The 19,196-nt window shown below is 39.5% G+C and overlaps 1 protein-coding gene across 4 annotated transcripts in view; it reads left to right on the top strand.

Moving 5' to 3' along the window:
• The window catches only part of Camk4 (calcium/calmodulin dependent protein kinase IV), a 234,480-nt gene that overhangs the window by 183,156 nt on the left and 32,128 nt on the right, over positions 1-19,196 (top strand). For all 4 annotated transcript variants that reach the window (XM_021150440.3, XM_085833402.1, XM_029472049.2 and 1 more), the window contains 2 exons: positions 15,430-15,520; positions 17,492-17,566. In XM_021150440.3, the coding sequence (XP_021006099.1) occupies positions 15,430-15,520; positions 17,492-17,566 (166 nt within the window). The remainder of the gene's footprint in view (positions 1-15,429; positions 15,521-17,491; positions 17,567-19,196) is intronic.

The following is a 19,196-nucleotide window of genomic DNA, read 5'->3' on the forward strand; positions in this document are numbered from 1 at the left end:
TGAGGAAAGCCAGGGCAGGATCTCTAGAGAGGAGGTGATACATATCCTGTGGCAAAACACTGTTTACTGGTTCAATCCCAGGCTTATATTCACAATACTTCTTTTATATATCCTAGACCCACCTGCTTAAGGTTGGTACTCCTGATAGTAGGGTGAACCCTACTACATTGGTTAATAATCACGAGAATGGCTCCATAGACATAGGATAGAGGCAGTTCCTCAGGGGAGACTCCCTTTCTCATATGTATTAAGTTGTCAACCAAGACAAATCATTATAATTCCATTACTTGGCAACATGATACTACAGCTTAAAACATAGTCCAACAAATTTTCTACAGTCCTTAAATTTTTCAACATTTTATTTTTTATTTTATTATTATTTTTTTTTTTGCCTCTTATTGAAAAGAGATTCTTTTCTCACATGATACATTCCAGCTATGGTTTCCTTTCCCTCTCTTCTTCCCAGTTCCTTCCACTTCCCCTCCAATCTGGGTTCACTCCCCTTCTGTCTCTCATTAGAAAAGAGCAGGATTCTAAGAGATAGCAATGCAGTATAACAAAATAAAATATAATAAGATAAAACAAAAACTATCACATAGAAGTTGGACAGGAGAAACCAACACAAGGAGAAGAGCCCAAGAGAAGACACAAGAACCCAAGGCACACTCATCTGCACACTCAGGAATCCCATAAAAATCTAGATTGCCAAGGACCAGGCGCAGACCCACACAGGCCAGTGCATGCTGCTTCAGTCTCTATGAGTTTATATGAATGTGTTCATGTTGATTTGGAGGGTCTTGTTTTCTTGGTTTCCACCATGTTCTCTGGGCCTTACACTCTTTCCTCCTCCTCTTCTGCTGGTTCTCTGAGCTCTGAGGGCAGGAGTTTGATGGAGTAATCCCATTTAGGACTGTGCGTTCCAAGACTCTCACTCTGCATTACACCTGGCTGGGTGTCTCTGTGTTGGAACATACGTATCAGCTGCAGGATGAAGCCTCTCTGATGATAGCTGAACAAGGCACTGATCTAAGCATAGCAGAGCCATGCTATCACTACTTTTTAAAAAAAAAAACAGTAACTAGTTTTATTCTAGGTCTCTGGGTCATCTAGTTCCCTGGTTCTTGGTTCCCTATCAGTGTCAGGTATATGTGCCATCTCATAGAGTGGACATTAAGTGAAACCAGTTACTGGTTGCTACCACAAGCTTTATGCCACCATTACTGCAGCGAAGCTTGCAGGCGGAGCACCATCATAGCCCGAGGGTTTTGTGGGTGCTTGATGTTTGTGTTTCTCATTTGGTAACCCACAGTGTTCCTTCCTGTACCCATGATCCATAGTGAAGACTCTATGAAGGCACCAGCTTGAGTTCTTCGTGTTCAATGAGTTGAATAGATGTCTTCACCAAGAGAGCCTTGCTGTCAGTTTGTGGAGAACAACCTATAATCTTGGCACCAGCCTGGGTTTGGGAATGCCCATAGGATGCCATTGTCCAATAGGGTCAGTTAAATGTAACCCAATCCCAGTACTGGGATGATAGTTTGTCACCAAGCTTCATTTGGTGACAAGAGATGGCAAGTTGGAAATCTTTCTTCTCCATCATGTGGCAATTTCATTTAGATCACGTTCATATATGTGTATATGTATGAAGCTTCTACTGTATCAGGTTTCTATACTCTCCCTCAAATGGCACTTAATTTTAGCTCTCTATATCCATGTTTCCTCCCTCATTCCATTCTCCCTGCCCCGTCCCCACTTGATCTTCCTGTGCCAGCCCCCCTCATTCATCCATAGCTCTCCGTTCTATTTCTCTTCCCTAACAAGATCTATCTGAATCCCCTAGTTTCTTACTCTGATCATATACCATATTTGTCTTTCTGGGTCTGGGATATCTCACACAGTGACCTTTTCATTTACCTGTATGACTGGATTTCATAGTATTTTTTAACAGCTGAGTTGTGCAATTGTGCACAATGTACTACGTTTCTTTATTCGTACTTCTGCTGAGGGATATTTAAGTTGCTTCCAATTTCTGGCTGTTATAAAGAGAGAAGCAGTTAACATGCTTGAGTAAGTGTCTTTGTGGCAAGATGAAGCGTCCTTTGAGTATATGCCCAAGAGTGGTATAACTGGATCTTGAGATAGATTGAGTCCTATCTTCTTGAGAAATTTCCATACTGATTTCCATGGTGGCTGTACAAGTTTGCACTCATGCAGCAATGAATGAGTGGTTCCCTTACTCCACGTCCTCACCAGTAAGAGCTGTCTCTTGTAGCAGTTCTAACAGGTTTAAGATCTCAAAATAATTTTGATTTGTATTTTCCTGATGATTAAGAATGTTGAACACTTCTTTAAATGTTTCTTAGCCATATGTTGAACCATCCCGCATCTCTAGATGAATCCTGCTTGATCATCATGGGTGATCATTCTGATGTGTTCTTAGATTCAGTTTACAACTATTTTACTAACCATTTGGCACCTATGTTCATAATGGAAATTGGTCTGTATTCATTCTCTCTCTCTCTCTCTCTCTCTCTCTCTCTCTCTCTCTCTCTCTCTCTCTCTCTCTCTCTCTCTCCCCCCCCCCATTGGGTCTTTACATGCTTTGAGTATCAGGGTACTATGACTTTGTAAAATGAATTTTGCAATGTTCCTTCTGTTTCTATGTTGTGGAATATTTTGGGTAGTATTAACTCTTCTTTAAAAGTCTGCCCTAAAACCACCTGGTCCTGGACATTTTTTTGTTTTTTAGTTGGGAGACTTTCAATGCCTGCTTCTATTTCACTACAGATTATATGTTTGTTAATTGCTTATCTAGTCTTAATTTAACTTTGGTATTTGTAGCCTTTGCTCCCTTTATACCATAGCTTTTGTGTGTTGAACATGAGGAAATACTTCCCAGAAGATTTCCTTTCAATAATGTTAATCTCTTATCAATCACACCTTGTTTTTTAACCTTAGCCAACTGGCATCCATTGTCCCAGTAAAGCAAAGATTTCATTTCCATTTTTTTCTTTTTGCAAAATATATTGTATTGTTCTTTGAGAGAGTTTAAGGTTTGGTTTTAAACCTGGCTGCATGTCTTTCAGCAAACTTACATCTCTCTTATCATGTTCAAGTGCCTTCAGCTAGTAATATGTCATTAAATCCAAAAGAAAAAATAGTTTTAATTTTGATTAAATTCGTTTGTTTTGAGAACAATAAACATGAGTCTCATTTAACAAAAAACAAGGACTGTTTTCTGTTGCTTTATACAGTCTTCTTCTCAAACAAAACCAGAAATGTGATCCTAACTCAGGCAGGCATCACTGATAGATACCTACATGCACATAGCTTTCATCTGATTACTGGTTTTTATCATAAATTTGTTGCTCATTTTACCAGCTCTTCAAGCTCATAAAATGCAATGCAGAGGATGTTGACTGGGCCCTCAGGCTGCTTTTACCTGATACAGGAAGCTTCAGAGCCAAAGGATGAGTGGCCTGACTCCCACTCAGCAATTTCCTGTGCTTTCAGACTGAAGAGTGTACCAGCTCTTCCCTCTCCAACCCTGCCTAACTATAATAGAGACAAAGAGTACAACGGTTGTCAGAATTCAAGAGATTCTTCATTCACTTATTCAGCTTCTTTTACATACCAGGAATGGTGGAAAATTTAATGTGGACTATTTATGACAAGTGCAGCCAATACAGTATAATCACTTGTTAATGGAGAATACATCACCTAGCTCAGTAGCTCTACAGATAATAAACTTTTAGTTCCTGTTTACATTTCACAGGATGAGCAACGGATTGAGATACATCCCTACTGTATTATCCCTTTATGAACTTTTACTGCAACATCTTCATTGAGTTCTTAAGGATTACACTCATGAGGCTTTTAATCTCTGAAATGACTGTAAAATGATATTTTACATTCATACATGAAGTATATATGAAACTCTGATGAATGGCTTTCTATATGATACTCCACTTTTTCTTTTAAAAGATCTAGCTAGCCTTTCTTCTTTCTGATTTTATATTGACCTCATTGGATGACACAAGATTTTATTGGACTGTTTTGATATTTCACTGAAGCAGTGTCATGAAGTGATACTGCAGCCTGTGTGTGTCCATCAGAGAATTAAAATTATATAGTGTAAATATTCATGTGGTAATTTTTAAAATATTTTTTATTACATATTTTCCTCAATTACATTTCCAATGCTATCCCAAAAGTCCCCCATACCCCCCCCACTTCTCTACCCACCCATTCTCATTTTTTTTTGGCCCTGGCGTTCCCCTGTACTGGGGCATATAAAGTTTGCATGTCCAATGGGCCTCTCTTTCCAGTGATGGCCGACTAGGCCATCTTTTGATACATATGCAGCTAGAGTCAAGAGCTCCGGGTACTGGTTAGTTTATAATGTTGTTCCACCCATAGGGTTGCGGATCCCTTCAGCTCCTTGGGTACTTTCTCCAGCTCCTCCATTGGGGGCCCTGTGATCCATCCACTAGCTGACTGTGAGCATCCACTTCTGTGTTTGCCAGGTCCCGGCATAGTCTCACAAGAGACAGCTATATCTGGGTCCTTTCAGAAAAATCTTGCTAGTGTATGCAATGGTGTCAGCGTTTGGAAGCTGATTATGGGGTGGATCCCTGGATATGGCAGTCTCCAGATGGTCCATCCTTTCGTCACAGCTCCAAACTTTGTCTCTGTAACTCCTTCCATGGGTGTTCTGTTCCCAATTCTAAGGAGGGGCATAGTGTCCACACTTCAGTCTTCATTCTTCTTGAGTTTCATGTGTTTAGCAAACTGTATCTGGTAATTTTTGTTTAATAGAATTCTGTAAGTTTACTAAAAGACTTTAAGAATGGGTGATAACAATATAGTTATCATTTACAAATGAGTTTTCTAGCAACTTCACTGTGAAAATAATTTTAATTACATCACCTTGTAAAGAATACAAGATTTGTCATTTAATAGCTCCTGGTGCATAAAATATATTTAAGCCAAATATTTCTTTACAGCATTCTAGTTCCCAGATTCCTATTCAACAAAAATCCCAAGACTGTTTCATTTGTCTTACCTTTGTAACTTTAGGATGATAATCCTGATCTTTATTGCTCCTGATCAAGTTCTTACCATCAGCCGGGTAGCACACTGCCGTTGTACAGCTGTTGGGTTTTGTGTCTAATTAACAGAAAGGGAGGAGATCATTTATTGATGATTATCAAATGTTCTGTTGTAGATATACTTCTTACAAATAAGATACCTAATACACAGAGCCCAACCAAGGGGACCCATAGGGGGGAGTAACTGTAGAGACCACAGTTCTAGTAAAGAAAAAAAGCCAAGTCCAGCCTGAAAATAACAACAGTAAGAACAAGAAAAGGGTCCCTCCTGCACAGCAGAGCGAGGGGACTAAGAGAGTGCGTCTTTGCGTTTCCCTAGTGGGGAAGAGGCAGGATTTGTGAGGAACAGCCAGATCCCCTCTGAGATGCATTATCTTATATCATGTATCCTTCTCAGTGGATGCATAGCCAATGTCTGCTTTCTTCTCTGTCTGGTACTCTGTAGTTCCATCCAAAAATATATTATTCCTATTAAAGAATTTGTATTAACCCTTAATATCAAACCTTTGAAGGCAATGTGTTGAGTATTGAGAATCAATATTAATAGCCCTGAGAAAAGCTTGAGAGTAAAATGTGATGTTAACCTTCTCTACCCTTCCTTCACCTTTCTTAGTTCTCACTGTGTGTGAATACGGCCACTGACACAATTTTAAGCCAAACTTGATGCAAACTTTATTAAATACTGGCCAGGGCAATGAGCACTATCCAGGTCCATACCCCAGATTCCCATGCCCAGATTCACTGGCCATGAATTAGTCAAAGGCTTATAAATGCAAACCCCACAAGGCTGCATACCTCCCACCTTTGCCGTTTGAGGCAAGCATATATCCTGATGTACTTCCTGCTGGGATCTCCCACCTACATGTGATCATGCACACCCTGTGCTGTGGGGGCAACCAAGCTTGTATACAGAAGCAGAAATACTAGGCTTGATACCTTACATCAACAACAGCCTCCAGCACTCCAGGAAGTTATTTGTCCCTGGGCCAGGGAGGCTTACAAGTTGGAGGCATCTTTGTTTACTAGATCTCTTAAACTCACTCTTTTACACTTAGACCATAACATCAGCCATCAGAGTTCCCTGATTAATACTAGGCTCTCCAGGGCCAGTTAGATCCCCGCAGATCCCAAGAATGGTGTAATAAAACATTACAATGTTGTGATTTTTATACACTAAGTAGTGAAAATAAACTTACAAGGATTAATAAACTTGATAAATCTCTTAGAACATGACCTATCACACAGTGAAAGATTAAAGTTATTAAAAAACACGGTCATGGCTTTTCCTCACTTCATTTGTATTAACCTGTTTTAGAAGCAATTGGTTTTGGGATTTCATCTCCAAATAATCTCCCAATATTTAAAACGACTCTGTAATTCTTAGAGTAATCCTTCAAAGAAGGTTTTTAAAGTCCTAGCCATAAGGCACTTTGGTTATCTGAAATTACTCTAAGCTAAATCTTTTTTTTTTAATGGAAATTAATGCCCTAGTTAATAGAGACATTTAATGTCTTTAAATTTCATATGGGACAAGGATTCTTGAAACCTGAAAGGATCTTCAAGTTCATTGTGTTGAAGCCTTCGGAGTTTTGACAGACTTGCCTTACATTCTTTGAGTGTAAGGCACAGAACCTGACAGATCTTTGGATCACTAGTCTCCACAGGAAACTAGAGGCTTTGGTCCATCACAGAATAGGAACCATTTCTAAATGACCGTATGAGTCAAAGCTTATTTTGTAAATCTCAGAAGCATCACACCAAAGCAGTGTAATTTTCAACTGAGATATAAAAACATATGAATTATTCATATTAATAATATACAAGGTAGTGTTTTTATCTGCACACATCATAAAAATCAGGTAAGATTGTTTATTTTGTAAACATTTATTTATGACTAAATCTCCTTTTCTCTGTCTTCTTGAACATATGATGTATTATTATTATTATCTAAATTTACAGAACCATACAACACTTTTTTTTGTTTTGTTTTTGTTTTTTTGCTGTGTGAAATATTAGATTGCTGCTAGAATCTGGAAACCAGGAACCTTCACTCTTAGCTCCTCAACTCAATCCCTTTCAAAGGCTGTTTTCGTGATATGTTTATATAATTGCTGCATGTTGAATCTATTCAGAATGCTTTGAAGTGTTCATTTTGTTTCATTTGATAATTAGTATAATTATATAGGCAGTATATACATATTAGAACATAAAAACGGGTACACATTTTGTACTTGGGATAAAATCCAACCTATATTCATTCTTAAAATACTGATACACCTGTTTAATAGGTTTGAGATTGGTCAAGGTGATTTTCTGAAAGCCAAGAATCATTATTGTCCTTTCTTAAGATGCTTTTTACCTTCCATATCACTAAAACCATGGACTCGTTTCCTGTCTGGCTCTATTCTCAAAGCTACCAGAGGCCCACAAACATAAGGGATTCTTTCTGCCTAAAGATCAAGGAACGCTTCTTACTCAGCTGTTAGAAACCTTAGAAATTTATGAACAAATGTTGTGAATTGTTCATCCATATTAAATAAAGTGCTGGGCTTAGTTAACATTGCACTTATTATGAATCCCTAAAGGAAGACCCCAGCCTTAGATAGTATGCAAAAGCAAAGAGCGTTTTGTTTCACAGAATTTCAGCACACAGAGGTCTACCATTACCAAGATGGAGATGTTGAGTGAGCTCACCTTTAAAGCTCGTTAGGGGAATTCAAGGAGGAGTAGGTGACTTTTATACTGATTGGTTGACCCTGTTTCCAGAGGAATGGGTGTCTTTGGGATAGGTCAAGGTTCTGGGGAATTTTGGGGACTTTCCAAAACTTGTTAATTAACTGTTTCTGGCTCAGGCTTGGCTCAGGCCAGGTGGCAGGGCAGCTCTTGGCAGCACCTGATTGGCTGCCTATGAGGTGTGGTTTTTCCTTGGAATTGAATCATTTTGAACTTTTCCAGTTCTAGGAAACAGAAACTCAGGACTAGTCTCCTAAATTGCCAGTTTGCAGCCTGACATGGAATTAACCTGGCTCTGGTCAACTCAGTCCTTTCAAACTAAAGGTCTGACCACCCCAATTGTTGTCTTTTTTAAAATAACAACTGCATCCATTGGTGTATCTGTGATAATGTTTTAAGAAATTCTCAACCTTGTAAGATAATTCCAGTTGTAGGGCAGTATTACTACTATTGACAGCATCTGAGAAAGATGAAATGAAGAAGAATTTATCTTTTTCTGTGAAACAAAAATTCAGACAACAAATATATGAAGCTGGTTCTTAGATATTAGATACCAAAATCAGCCCAAGACAGCAACTCCTGTGTAGGGAGGAGAAACAACACCGGGACTGACTGAAACATCTGGAAGCTGAACGGTGGAGGAGCCCGGAGGAGCCCCGCAGCCTTTTTCCCATGAGAAAACATAAGCAGGTGTTTTGGTGCCCTCAGAGACTGGCATACGGACCAGGAGGAGCAAGCTATGTCTCTGTGAAGCTGAGGGCTTCCCACCATCAGTATTTCAGCTGAGTACGGATCAGCCCACGACCTTGAGGAAACTGTTTAAGGCCAGAGAACACCACAGAATAGAAGCATGCACATGGCTCATATTTGGAATGGATGACTGTGTTCCCAGTGCACAGATATAACAAAGCTTAAAAACAGACTTCAGATCTCAAAAGATTCAAGCTGTATCCAGAACAGAGTTTTAAAATATCACAAAATATTTACATCTGTGCTTGTAACCAATCAGATAAACTTCATAATATATGATGATGATGATGATGATGATAAATTTATAGGGTGTGTAAGGAAGCAAGTAGTAAAATCAATCAACAGACTCCAGGCACAGATGCAGAAACATTTTGTGGGAACATTAAAATGATTATTACAACTATATTCTACATATCTGAGAAGAATATGTAGAGGAAAAGCTGAGAATATTTAATAGGATTATAGATTATATACTAAGAATTCTGAAATAAAACATCAGAAGACAAAAGATTTAGTATAATTCTTAAATCCAAGATAAAAAATATACTTGATAGAATTATCAGCAGATTTGTTAAGTCACAAACAAACAAAATATAGTGCACTTGTAGACATAACATTAAAGTATTCCAGCCACCACTTTATTAAGCCAGAATAATCCCTAGCTAAATATTTGTCCTTATACTCACAGATTAGTGTAGTACTTACCCTCATCAGAGGAACTGCGCTCTGCAACAGATGGAGATGGTTATAGAAAACCACAACCAATCAAAATGGAGCCAGGTCCCAATGAGTACATCTCCAATATAATCCATTCACCTAAAACTTAGAGAACATTTCCAAAAAGGGCATGGGAAAATCATAAGAGCGTCAGATCGGGGAGTTGGCTGTGAGATTGTGTCTCTTATTAATATCAGAAGCCACATCCAGTAAGTCTTATTAACTTGACTGCTTAACCACGAGCTGAACAAGGGCAAGGGGCAGCTAATGTGAGTGGGGGCAAGATCACAAAGCCTCAGCGCTTCACAAACAACGCCAGGATACTGAGGGATGCTGGGAGCTGGAGAAAGAGCACACCAATTAGTTATCCAATACCACATGGACAGACTTGGAAAAGAAACATGCAAATAACATTATACAGACTCAGCATGTTAGATTTAGGAATATATATTCATATTCATATATGTGAAGTGATATGCATATATGATATTGATTTCTACCAAAATAGATATCATATACCTATATGTATATAATGACAATTAATGAGAAAGAGAGGGCATAGTTTGACAGAGTGTATATGAGAGGGTTTGAAGGGACAAAAGGGAAGGGAAAAATGATGTAATAATATTATATTATAATCTCAAAAATAAGAAATAACTTAAAAAACACTATTCTAGATGAAACACAAAGAAAGGTCGAAAAGAACTTAATATTCATCTGATATTTGAACAAAGTCTATGGAACAATGTCAACTACAAGTTAGAATCCATGGGTAATGATGGGAGCTAGGATTTAAAGACATGTTATACACTACTTTCTGAAAGCCAGGACGTTTAAGTACCTTAACAAGTTTCAGTATGGGCAGGCAGATGAGTGTGTTTGCTCCTGAGCCGGACCTCCTGGGCTTGACCTCTGGGACCACGTGGTAAAAGAACCAACTTCTCTGGGAATTGTTTTCTGATGATACCATGCATGCTGTCACGTGTTCACGCCTCCCCACATAAACACAATCAAATATTCCTAATGTTATCATGAGGGAAATGAAGAAGAAGACACTATGATCCTCATAGTTTATTTATTTATTTATTTATTTATTTATTTATTTATTTATTGGTTTTTTGTTTTTGTTTTTCTTTTTCGAGACAGGGTTTCTCTGTGTAGCCCTGGGTGTCCTGGAACTCACTCTGTAGACCAGGCTGGCCTCAAACTCAGAAATCTGCCTGCCTCTGCCTCCCAAGTGCTGAGATTAAAGGCATGCGCCACCACTGCCCGACTCAGTTTATTTTTTTTAACATCAGAAATAAAGTGCCACGGGTATGGAGGGGACATGATAGAGAAAGATAAGGAATTTTTGGCAAATTACTTATCAGAAGTGGTGTAGCAGAAGATAGGAGAGCGACCTCATCAGTGAACTAAGAGGAAAGAAAAGAGAAGGCTGACATCCTGAAATCAGATTTAAGTTGCTTGGGAAATGCCGGGGAAATAATGACTATAACACATACATGACCTGGTGCAGTTCCTCACTGGGCCTGAAAGTACTAAACACTTGATTGTGCACGTAAGGCATAGGATTAATCAGTTCGTGCCACATTTTACATCCCAGTCTGTGGACCAAAAGCTGATATTGGTAGTTCCTAAGAGAGCAGGGTGCCTTGAGCTCCTGAAGTCCTTAAACACAAGGTCACACAAGGTAACAAAGTGCTATGGTGTATGAGATCTGTCCCCACCAGAACAGATGGCACATTCTGTGCCAGCTCAGGTTACCGTCATGTTGTTTATTTAATAAACATTCATGAAGCCTAAACATGCTAGAGCCCTAACTGTGAGAAGCCAGCCATTCCATCGAATTTGTATCTATTCACTGGTGTCTTCTCATGAGCCTCACTCAGCCCGTAATTCTGATCCTTCAAACTGTTAATTTTGCAAATGATTTATCAAAGACCTGCCCCATCCCTATGTTTTTATCTACAGTCTGTGAGTACGAAAGTCGATAAGAAATTTTGTTCTCGGGGGAAACTTTTATATTGGCAAATACACAATTGACTACTAATAGCATTAAAATGTTGAACTAGGAACATGAGGGGAAAGCTGTGGAAGGCAGAAGGAATTGTTCATTCCGTGGAGTGCAGAAAGTTCTCAGAGAAGGTGCTGACTGCATGTGCTGTACAGTGTTAGTTAGTGTTGCTATACCGACAGACATTCCTGTGTGCATGTGTGTATGACGCATGTGTTCATATATATATGTGTATTATTTTGCGTGTATATATCTGTGCATGTATGTATGATGTGCACACACACACATTCCTGTGCATAAAGTTTAAAAGTTGTTGTTGTTGTTGGTGGTGGTGGTGGTGGTGGTGGTGGTGTTTAGGCTGGAGAGATGGCTCAACCATAGGGGCACAGAAGCCCTGGCTTCCATTCCAAGCACCCACATGACAGTTAACAGTTTCAGGGCCTTTGATACTGTCTTCTGGCCTCCATAGGCACCAGGCATTCATGTGGTACACAGACGTGTGCACGCAAAGCACCCATACATACCAAATCCACAACATGCATATATGATGCATGTGTACATCTATGTGTGTGTGTGTATTATTCATATATACATGCATGCATATATCTGTGTATGTGTTTATACAGTAGTAGAGGGGTGATAGATGCAGCTTCTAAGGGCACATGTGACAGTCCCCACACTTGTACCGCACAAGCTTTACCCACCTGCCCCTCTCAGCCCAACTTCCAGAATCTTTACATTTTCTGAGAAGTACATATATATCATGACATGGGAATAATCACACTGTGGCTTGTACGTATTAGCAGTTGTCTCAGAAAGACACTAAGACACAAATTAGGGGTTCGCTTCAAAGAACTTTTAAGTTTTATTCTGGGGAAATTAGTCTTCGGTTTGTAGGTATGAGATTTCTGCTTGAAGTTATTATTCGTGCTTTCAGCTCAGGCCTTGTTTGAGTTACCCTGCGATTTAGAAGTATAGGCATAAGGCCTTAAAGGGGGGGGGGGACTAAATGCCATAGAAATGCCAGTAGAGACCCTGAAGGTAATTACCAAGCTGTGACAATGTAAATGAAAATAACAAACAGGTGACATTAATATCTGTGTGTGAAATTGCTCAAGGCTAGCAAGGAAGTCAGGAGCATGAAGGGTGATTCTGAAACAGGTGACAGTGATCCCAGACTTGGGATGAGGAGAGACCAAGGCATGCAACATGTCCTGGTCAGGTGATGTTGGTCAGGCCATTGAAGACACTTCACCTCTGTGGACAGTTTTGAAGTAATATATATATTTAAAAAGCAGACTTAACATCTTGATGGAGGAGTGGCAAATCCTGGGGGTGGGGGTGGGGGGTGAGAGATGAGTGGCAATATGTATGTGTAAGACATGTGTAAGAAGTGTGTATGGATGTCTTGTCTATGTATGTGTGTGATATATGAGTGTGTGTGTGTGTGTGTGTGTGTGTGTATTGAGAGGGGGGGTGGCTCTCAAGGTTAAATGTAATGTGAGTGGCAGGTGTCCAAGCAGATACGGCTGCTCATGCTGACTCTAACTTAAATTCAAGTATATCAATTCTAGATTTTCTGAAGACCACAAAAGAACAAATCCATGCAGTTTAATTTTCATTCCCAATAGGAAAGCTGTAGCGAGAACACTGTTTTCTCTCTGTAATGACTAGTTCTTCTGTGTCCTGTTAGATTTTTAAAGAGATTCAAACTTCCTCCTACCAACTCCTGAGACATTATCAATTAACCACACACAGCCCATCGAACACAGCAGAGCTGTAATTAAACCAAATTGCCATGTAGTGGCTCTCATTACACAATGACACAGTTTTTGTTAGGACCATAGAGAGAATTTAATTACATGTCTAGACAACCCCTGAAGGCAGAGTAGCCGTATTATCTTTGAATCTTTAGAGAGGAACTTGAGCTTTTGATGGCTACATTTTAAAGAGATACGTGATAAGGTATATTTAGGGGATCTATCTGTTCCTTTTTAAATTCCACGTTCCACTTTAATGCATACTTAGACTAGGGATTGTTTGTGCATCTGTGAATTAAAAGGTTTCTGAAGGGAAATGTCCAAATTTCTTCTTCTTTTCATTTTTGATTCACCGTTCATTTGCAGCCAAATACTGTTATTTTTCCTTTAATGCATCCCAATGTCAATTCCCTCTTCTTCTCCCTCCCTCCATCTGTCCCTCCCTCCCTTTCTGTGTCTCTGGCTCTATCTCTGTGTGTGGCAGTTTGGGTATTGGTGAGTGGGCGGGCTCACACATACTTACACACACCTTTGCCATGGGATGTATTTGGAGGTCAAAGCACAATCTCAGATCCATCGTTGACTTGGTTTGAGAGGTCTCTTGATCATTTTGCCTGTTCCAGACTAGCTGATCCAGCTTCCCAGAATTCTCCTGTCTCTACCTCCCATCTTGCCAGAGGAGCAACAGCTCAGACGCACTACTGTGCCAAGCTTTATGTGACATCGGAAGACCCTAAGTCAGTTCCTCACACTTGTGTAGCACACTTTTGACTTACTGTGCCACTCCCCGGCTCACTCTTACTTTGCAGTGTTTAAATCTCGAGCTATTGTGTAAGACAGCATCTTCTTGAATACCATTCCTTCTCCATCTTTGAGCGGAAGCCATCTGTCCCCTGAGACTGGAGTGCTTTCTCCTTTCATCCCAGCCCTGCCTGGTCAGCTTCTTAGATGCTCAGACTGGACAGACATTTCCTTAATGCCCATTCTGGATATATATACTATATATAGTATATAATATATAGAATATAGTATATAGTACATAGTACATAGTATATAGTATATTATATGATATATGACATATGATATATGACATATGACATATGAAATATGACACATGACACATGACACATGACACATGACACATAACACATAACATATAATAATTTAAATTTACTTATTTCTAATTTCTTTGTAACTGCAGATCATTTTTGTGCCTTGTCCCATACTATCTATTACTTTTTAGTATAACATCTAATTACCCAAACATTTCTGTAGCCTCTAGCCTGCAATTTCCTCTTCCCTGAAACCTGGCATCATACAGTGAAAATGAGAACATGAATCGACACTCCTCCTTTTTAAACATTCTCAGCATCCCGAGGGAAGATGTCTCATACCAGGCACTTGCTCTAACCCTATATACAAATGAGTATTGTGCACTATTCATTTGTAGATTACATGTATGCTGCTTCATTTTTTTATAGGCTTGTATTCTCTCAGCATAAGATTCATGTATTTAAAACCAGGCCTACCTACTGGCCATTACTTTCTTGTGTGATAGTTATCTAAAGTGATAACGATCCATTTAACGATAGCTGTCAGAAGAAATACGTATTCCAATAAAATTTTAACTAAATGGTTTTAGTTTTTGAATTTAGGAGGAAATAGTGTAGATGAAAACCAGTGTCATAGAACCAATGCTTAGATATACACTTACTCAGATGTTATGACATGTGTGTTTGAACATATCTGAAAGAGAATGCCCACTCATGTTCATCCACTCTGGTGAACCGGGAGACTCATGCTGCAACCAGAGTAGGAGTTAGAGTCTGAGTGTCCTTTGTTGCCTCTTCTCTTGTTGACCATTCTAACCTGACACTCCAGATTTCCCTAGCCGGTGGCATCTATAACCCACCTCTCAGACAGCATCCTGTTTCCAATAAATGAGTTTCTTTGTGCTTTGCTGGAGAATAGCTTGAACGGAACAGATCAAGGTAATGATATGAAGAAATAGGACAATTTGGGGAAAATTTTGGAATTAAAAATGGACAGAACTTAGGTATCAATTTAATAGAGGCCGAGGAGAGGTGAGAGAGACAGTCTCTGAATTCACTGAGAGCCTCTTGCAGGCTGGGAAAGCACTCTACACTAATATATACCCCAGCTCTCATAAACTGCCCCCTGATCTGTGTGCTTTAAGCATAGTTTTCTTTCTGATATGCGTTTTTAAAACCCTAATGTGTGTTGTTGAACCATAACATTATGGTAGAACTTAAAACATCAGATACAGATATCAGAGCCATAAACAGAATTACACAACTGTTCTTTCATTGTCTTCCCTGTGTAGTACCTGCATGAAAATGGGATTGTCCATCGTGATCTCAAACCAGAGAATCTTCTCTATGCAACTCCAGCCCCTGATGCACCCCTCAAAATTGGTAAGAAAGTTTTCTGATGCTTCATGACCTATTTTTCCAGAGCAGAAGACATTTGCTGGACAGAGTTTTCGATTTTGTTCTATTCAGGATTGCCTCTGTCCAGTTTCTTCAAAACCTTGGCATCTGTGAGTAACAGTGCATCCTTGGTTAGCTGATGCCCTTGGGCTGTTAACCAGACACTCTGTGCTAGAATCCCCTGCACCATTGCAGGAAATCCCAATGAGTCCTAGACTCTGTGCTTAGTAAGGATGAAGGCCTTATGTTTTTAAAATAAGTTTATAATGAAAATGTGACTTGTGACTTGGTTATTAGCTTAGAATTCCCCAATTATTTAGAGCTCAATCTTACATAATGAAGAACTTTAATACAAACTACTTGCTAAAAATTTGTCAATATAGACTCCAAATCCCTTGTTTCTATTAACAGAGAAAACTCAAAGACCATATTTCCAGATTGTTTTCCACAGGATGCTCTTGCCTAATAAGCGTTTAAAAACTCCCTTTTATGTATATTTGTGAGGACATAGTTTTACAAAGGGTTTGTTGTTGGCCAAATGAAGTTAGAAAAATCCAAATCAAATAATATTTTTAATTCTGCATTGCTTTATAAAACCTTAAAATGCTCATTATAGACCAACATATCAAAATGTATACAAGACTTTCTCAAATTTCATTGACTCTAGAAACCCACCCATATAAGCATTCAGAAAAACTGTAAAGGTGATCTTCGGGCAATTTTTATCTACCCATTGAAAGTAGCCCTTTAGGATAAAAAAATACATTACATTTTATATCCCATATACTTGATGAAACAAATTTTTGTTTCCAAAGACCATTGTAAGAGGTAAGTTCTCCTCAGCAGAATCTGTATAAAAGCCATTGAGGGGTGTTACTTTCCTCTCAGCTCTCCTTCAGAGGTAAGCTGAGATGTTCACTGGATTTACAAGTGTTAACACCTCTGAAAATTAAGTTGTCTGACTAGGGAAGAGTTCAGGCTGCAAGTATGTGTGCTTCCTGAGAGCAAGAATCTAAGAAAGCATTCTGAGAAGCCTGCTGGGCAGCCAGTTTGTTCTGGTAATCAGCTCTGAAAGACAGTGCACAGCAGGGGTGGGGCGGGGGTGGGGGGCGTCTCCATTTCCTTTGACATCACTTTCAAAGATGTGATTCTTAAAGAAATCTCTTTAGATGGATGGATAGATTCTAATCCGTGCAGGAAAACCTTTCTTTCTGAAAGGCTGCGAGTTGTGTAGGTGGTGTGGTCAGGGGCCTTGTAGAAATGAGGGTGCATCTTTGAAGTCTAAAACGGCATCCAGTCTGCGGCTGCCTCTCTTGAAGAATGGCCTCGAGCAGCTTCTGTGTTTTGAAGAGAGGTCATCCAGCCATAGGTCAGCATTGTAGCAACTTGGATAATATTTTACTTAGGTAATACGCAGAGGAATGAATACAAATAATTGGGCTCCCCTTGAATTGTTATCTGTCAACCATTAGGACCTGAAGTTATTTATTTTCAATCAAAATAAGCTGCTTATTTCCATGGCATCTATGAAAACCTCTTTTATTTCACCTCTGAATTAAAGACTCTGACTTATATCACTAAGCCTATATTGTCCTATGGAATTACTGTCACGCCAATCTCAGGAATGTTTACTCTTAACATCACAGTTGCAGTTACTAAGAAAATTAGTAACAGAGAAAATTAAAAACATGGCAATGTTTTTGAGATTTAGAGAAAACTCAAGCATTATAAAATTACTTGTAAGTGTATTTATGGGTAATGATTTTTTCCAAGTTAAAGAAAGGCTTCCGTTACAACTTTTTTTAGCTTCTTCTGAGGAGACTTGTTTTCACCCACATCCACCCCAGCGTTGGGTCAGAAGTCAACAGATACATTTGTTTTGATTCTGAAAAGCAAGGGTACTTATAAAAGCTGAGAAAAGTCTTGGTGCACTAACTTCTTCTCTTGTACTTCTAGCTGATTTCGGACTTTCAAAAATTGTGGAACATCAAGTGCTCATGAAGACAGTGTGTGGAACCCCAGGGTACTGCGGTACGCTCTGACGCTGACTCTTTACCTTTAATGAAATCTATTTTTATCTAATGACCTGATTTTCTTCAACTCCCAATGTCTCTATTTATACATGTTTTTAATGTGGCCATCAAATGGCTTGGCCTTGGTTGTGGAGTGACTGGGGCATATATAAATGATACTCGGGTCACCTTTTGTCTTTCCTGGGGCCTCAGTGACATGGAATGTAGGACACCTGTGTCAGAATACCTGTTGGGCCACAGCCACTCTGGGAGACATGCAGAAGTGGAAAGTCAGCCTGTGGGGAACAGGCAGCGGAGCACACAGCAGGCTGTGTGGTTACAATTAAAGCCACTGGCCCTCCCTAACTTTCTTTGCTTTTCTTTAGGAGGGTGTGTGAGGAGAGAGGATCGTTCATTTATGTAGCATACAGGGTAATAAAATTAGGGCAGCCTCACCTGTTCCTAGAGCTCACAGCCAAAATAGTCTGCCCATTGAGCTATATCAAGAGAAAAAATGGCATAAAACATATAAAGTGGAAAAAATAGATTTATTTCCGGTCTTCTCCAAAACTGGGGAGAGCACCACTTCTCACTCTGTCTCTGCATCCCCCATGGTGGTTTTACAGTTTATAGAAGCGGCACAGTAAAGCTAGAGAATATGCTCATGTAGATTCAGCTATGGATCCCAACAGGCAGGCTGAATGTTGTCTTCCTCCTGCCAGGGCTGGAAGAGGGAAGCTGACCCTGACCTTAGCATGATACAACATTTCTTGTAGAGAACTGGAACTGAAAAAAGACAATAAGAAAAGGTCTGTCTGAAGACATATGGTGTTCAATAATTAGGTTACCCATGCCACCTCCTAGCTGGGTTTCTCAAGAAGAGTCTTCTGGCCACCCTTGAGGTAGACAGCGCTAATGCCTCCCCCTCCTCTTGCCCCATCTCCCACAGTGAGCTGAAGGCACCCTGTGTAGAGCCCTCAATTCACAGACAGAACAAAAGTGCTTGATCCATGCTAGCATGCACCATCCAGTCCTTTTTATAACTAAATTAAGATAGCAATAACCTAGCCAGGAATAAAACAACTTGCAAACATTAGTCCAGTGCACCTAAAGTCGGTGGTCAACAAATATGCAACAGCTCAAGCGAAACATTTAAAGGGAATGAAATTTGTGTCATCATGTGAAAGACAAGGCTCCTAGCATCAGTCTCTACCCAGCATGCCATTCACTCATCTCTTCAGCGAACAGATGTTAATCCTCTATCGCCAGAAATATTTACATTATGACTCATAACAGTAGTAAACTTACAGTTATGAAGTAGCAACAAAAATAATTTTCTGGTTGCAGGTCAACACAACATGGGGAACTCTATTAAAGGGTTGCAGCATTAAGAAGGTTTCGAACCACTGTCTTCAGGAGTGCTGTGTGCATATCATATTGTTACCTGCAAAAGCCATTATGGAAACACAGGAGGCATCTGCAGTTACTGCATGTCTTCTTCTGTGGCAGCTGTATTCACAGACCTCCTTCTTCCTTAGACCTAGACGGAGACATAATTGACTGATTTTAACACTTTACTACAGTGAGGAGATAGGGAAAGTGCAGTATTCTTTAAGCGAATGTATGCTAGAAATCCCCAGAATTTTAGT

This window comes from Mus caroli, unplaced genomic scaffold, assembly GCF_978045245.1.
Source record: "Mus caroli unplaced genomic scaffold, Mus_caroli_1 scaffold_19, whole genome shotgun sequence".
In the NCBI taxonomy this organism is placed as follows: Eukaryota; Metazoa; Chordata; class Mammalia; order Rodentia; family Muridae; genus Mus; species Mus caroli.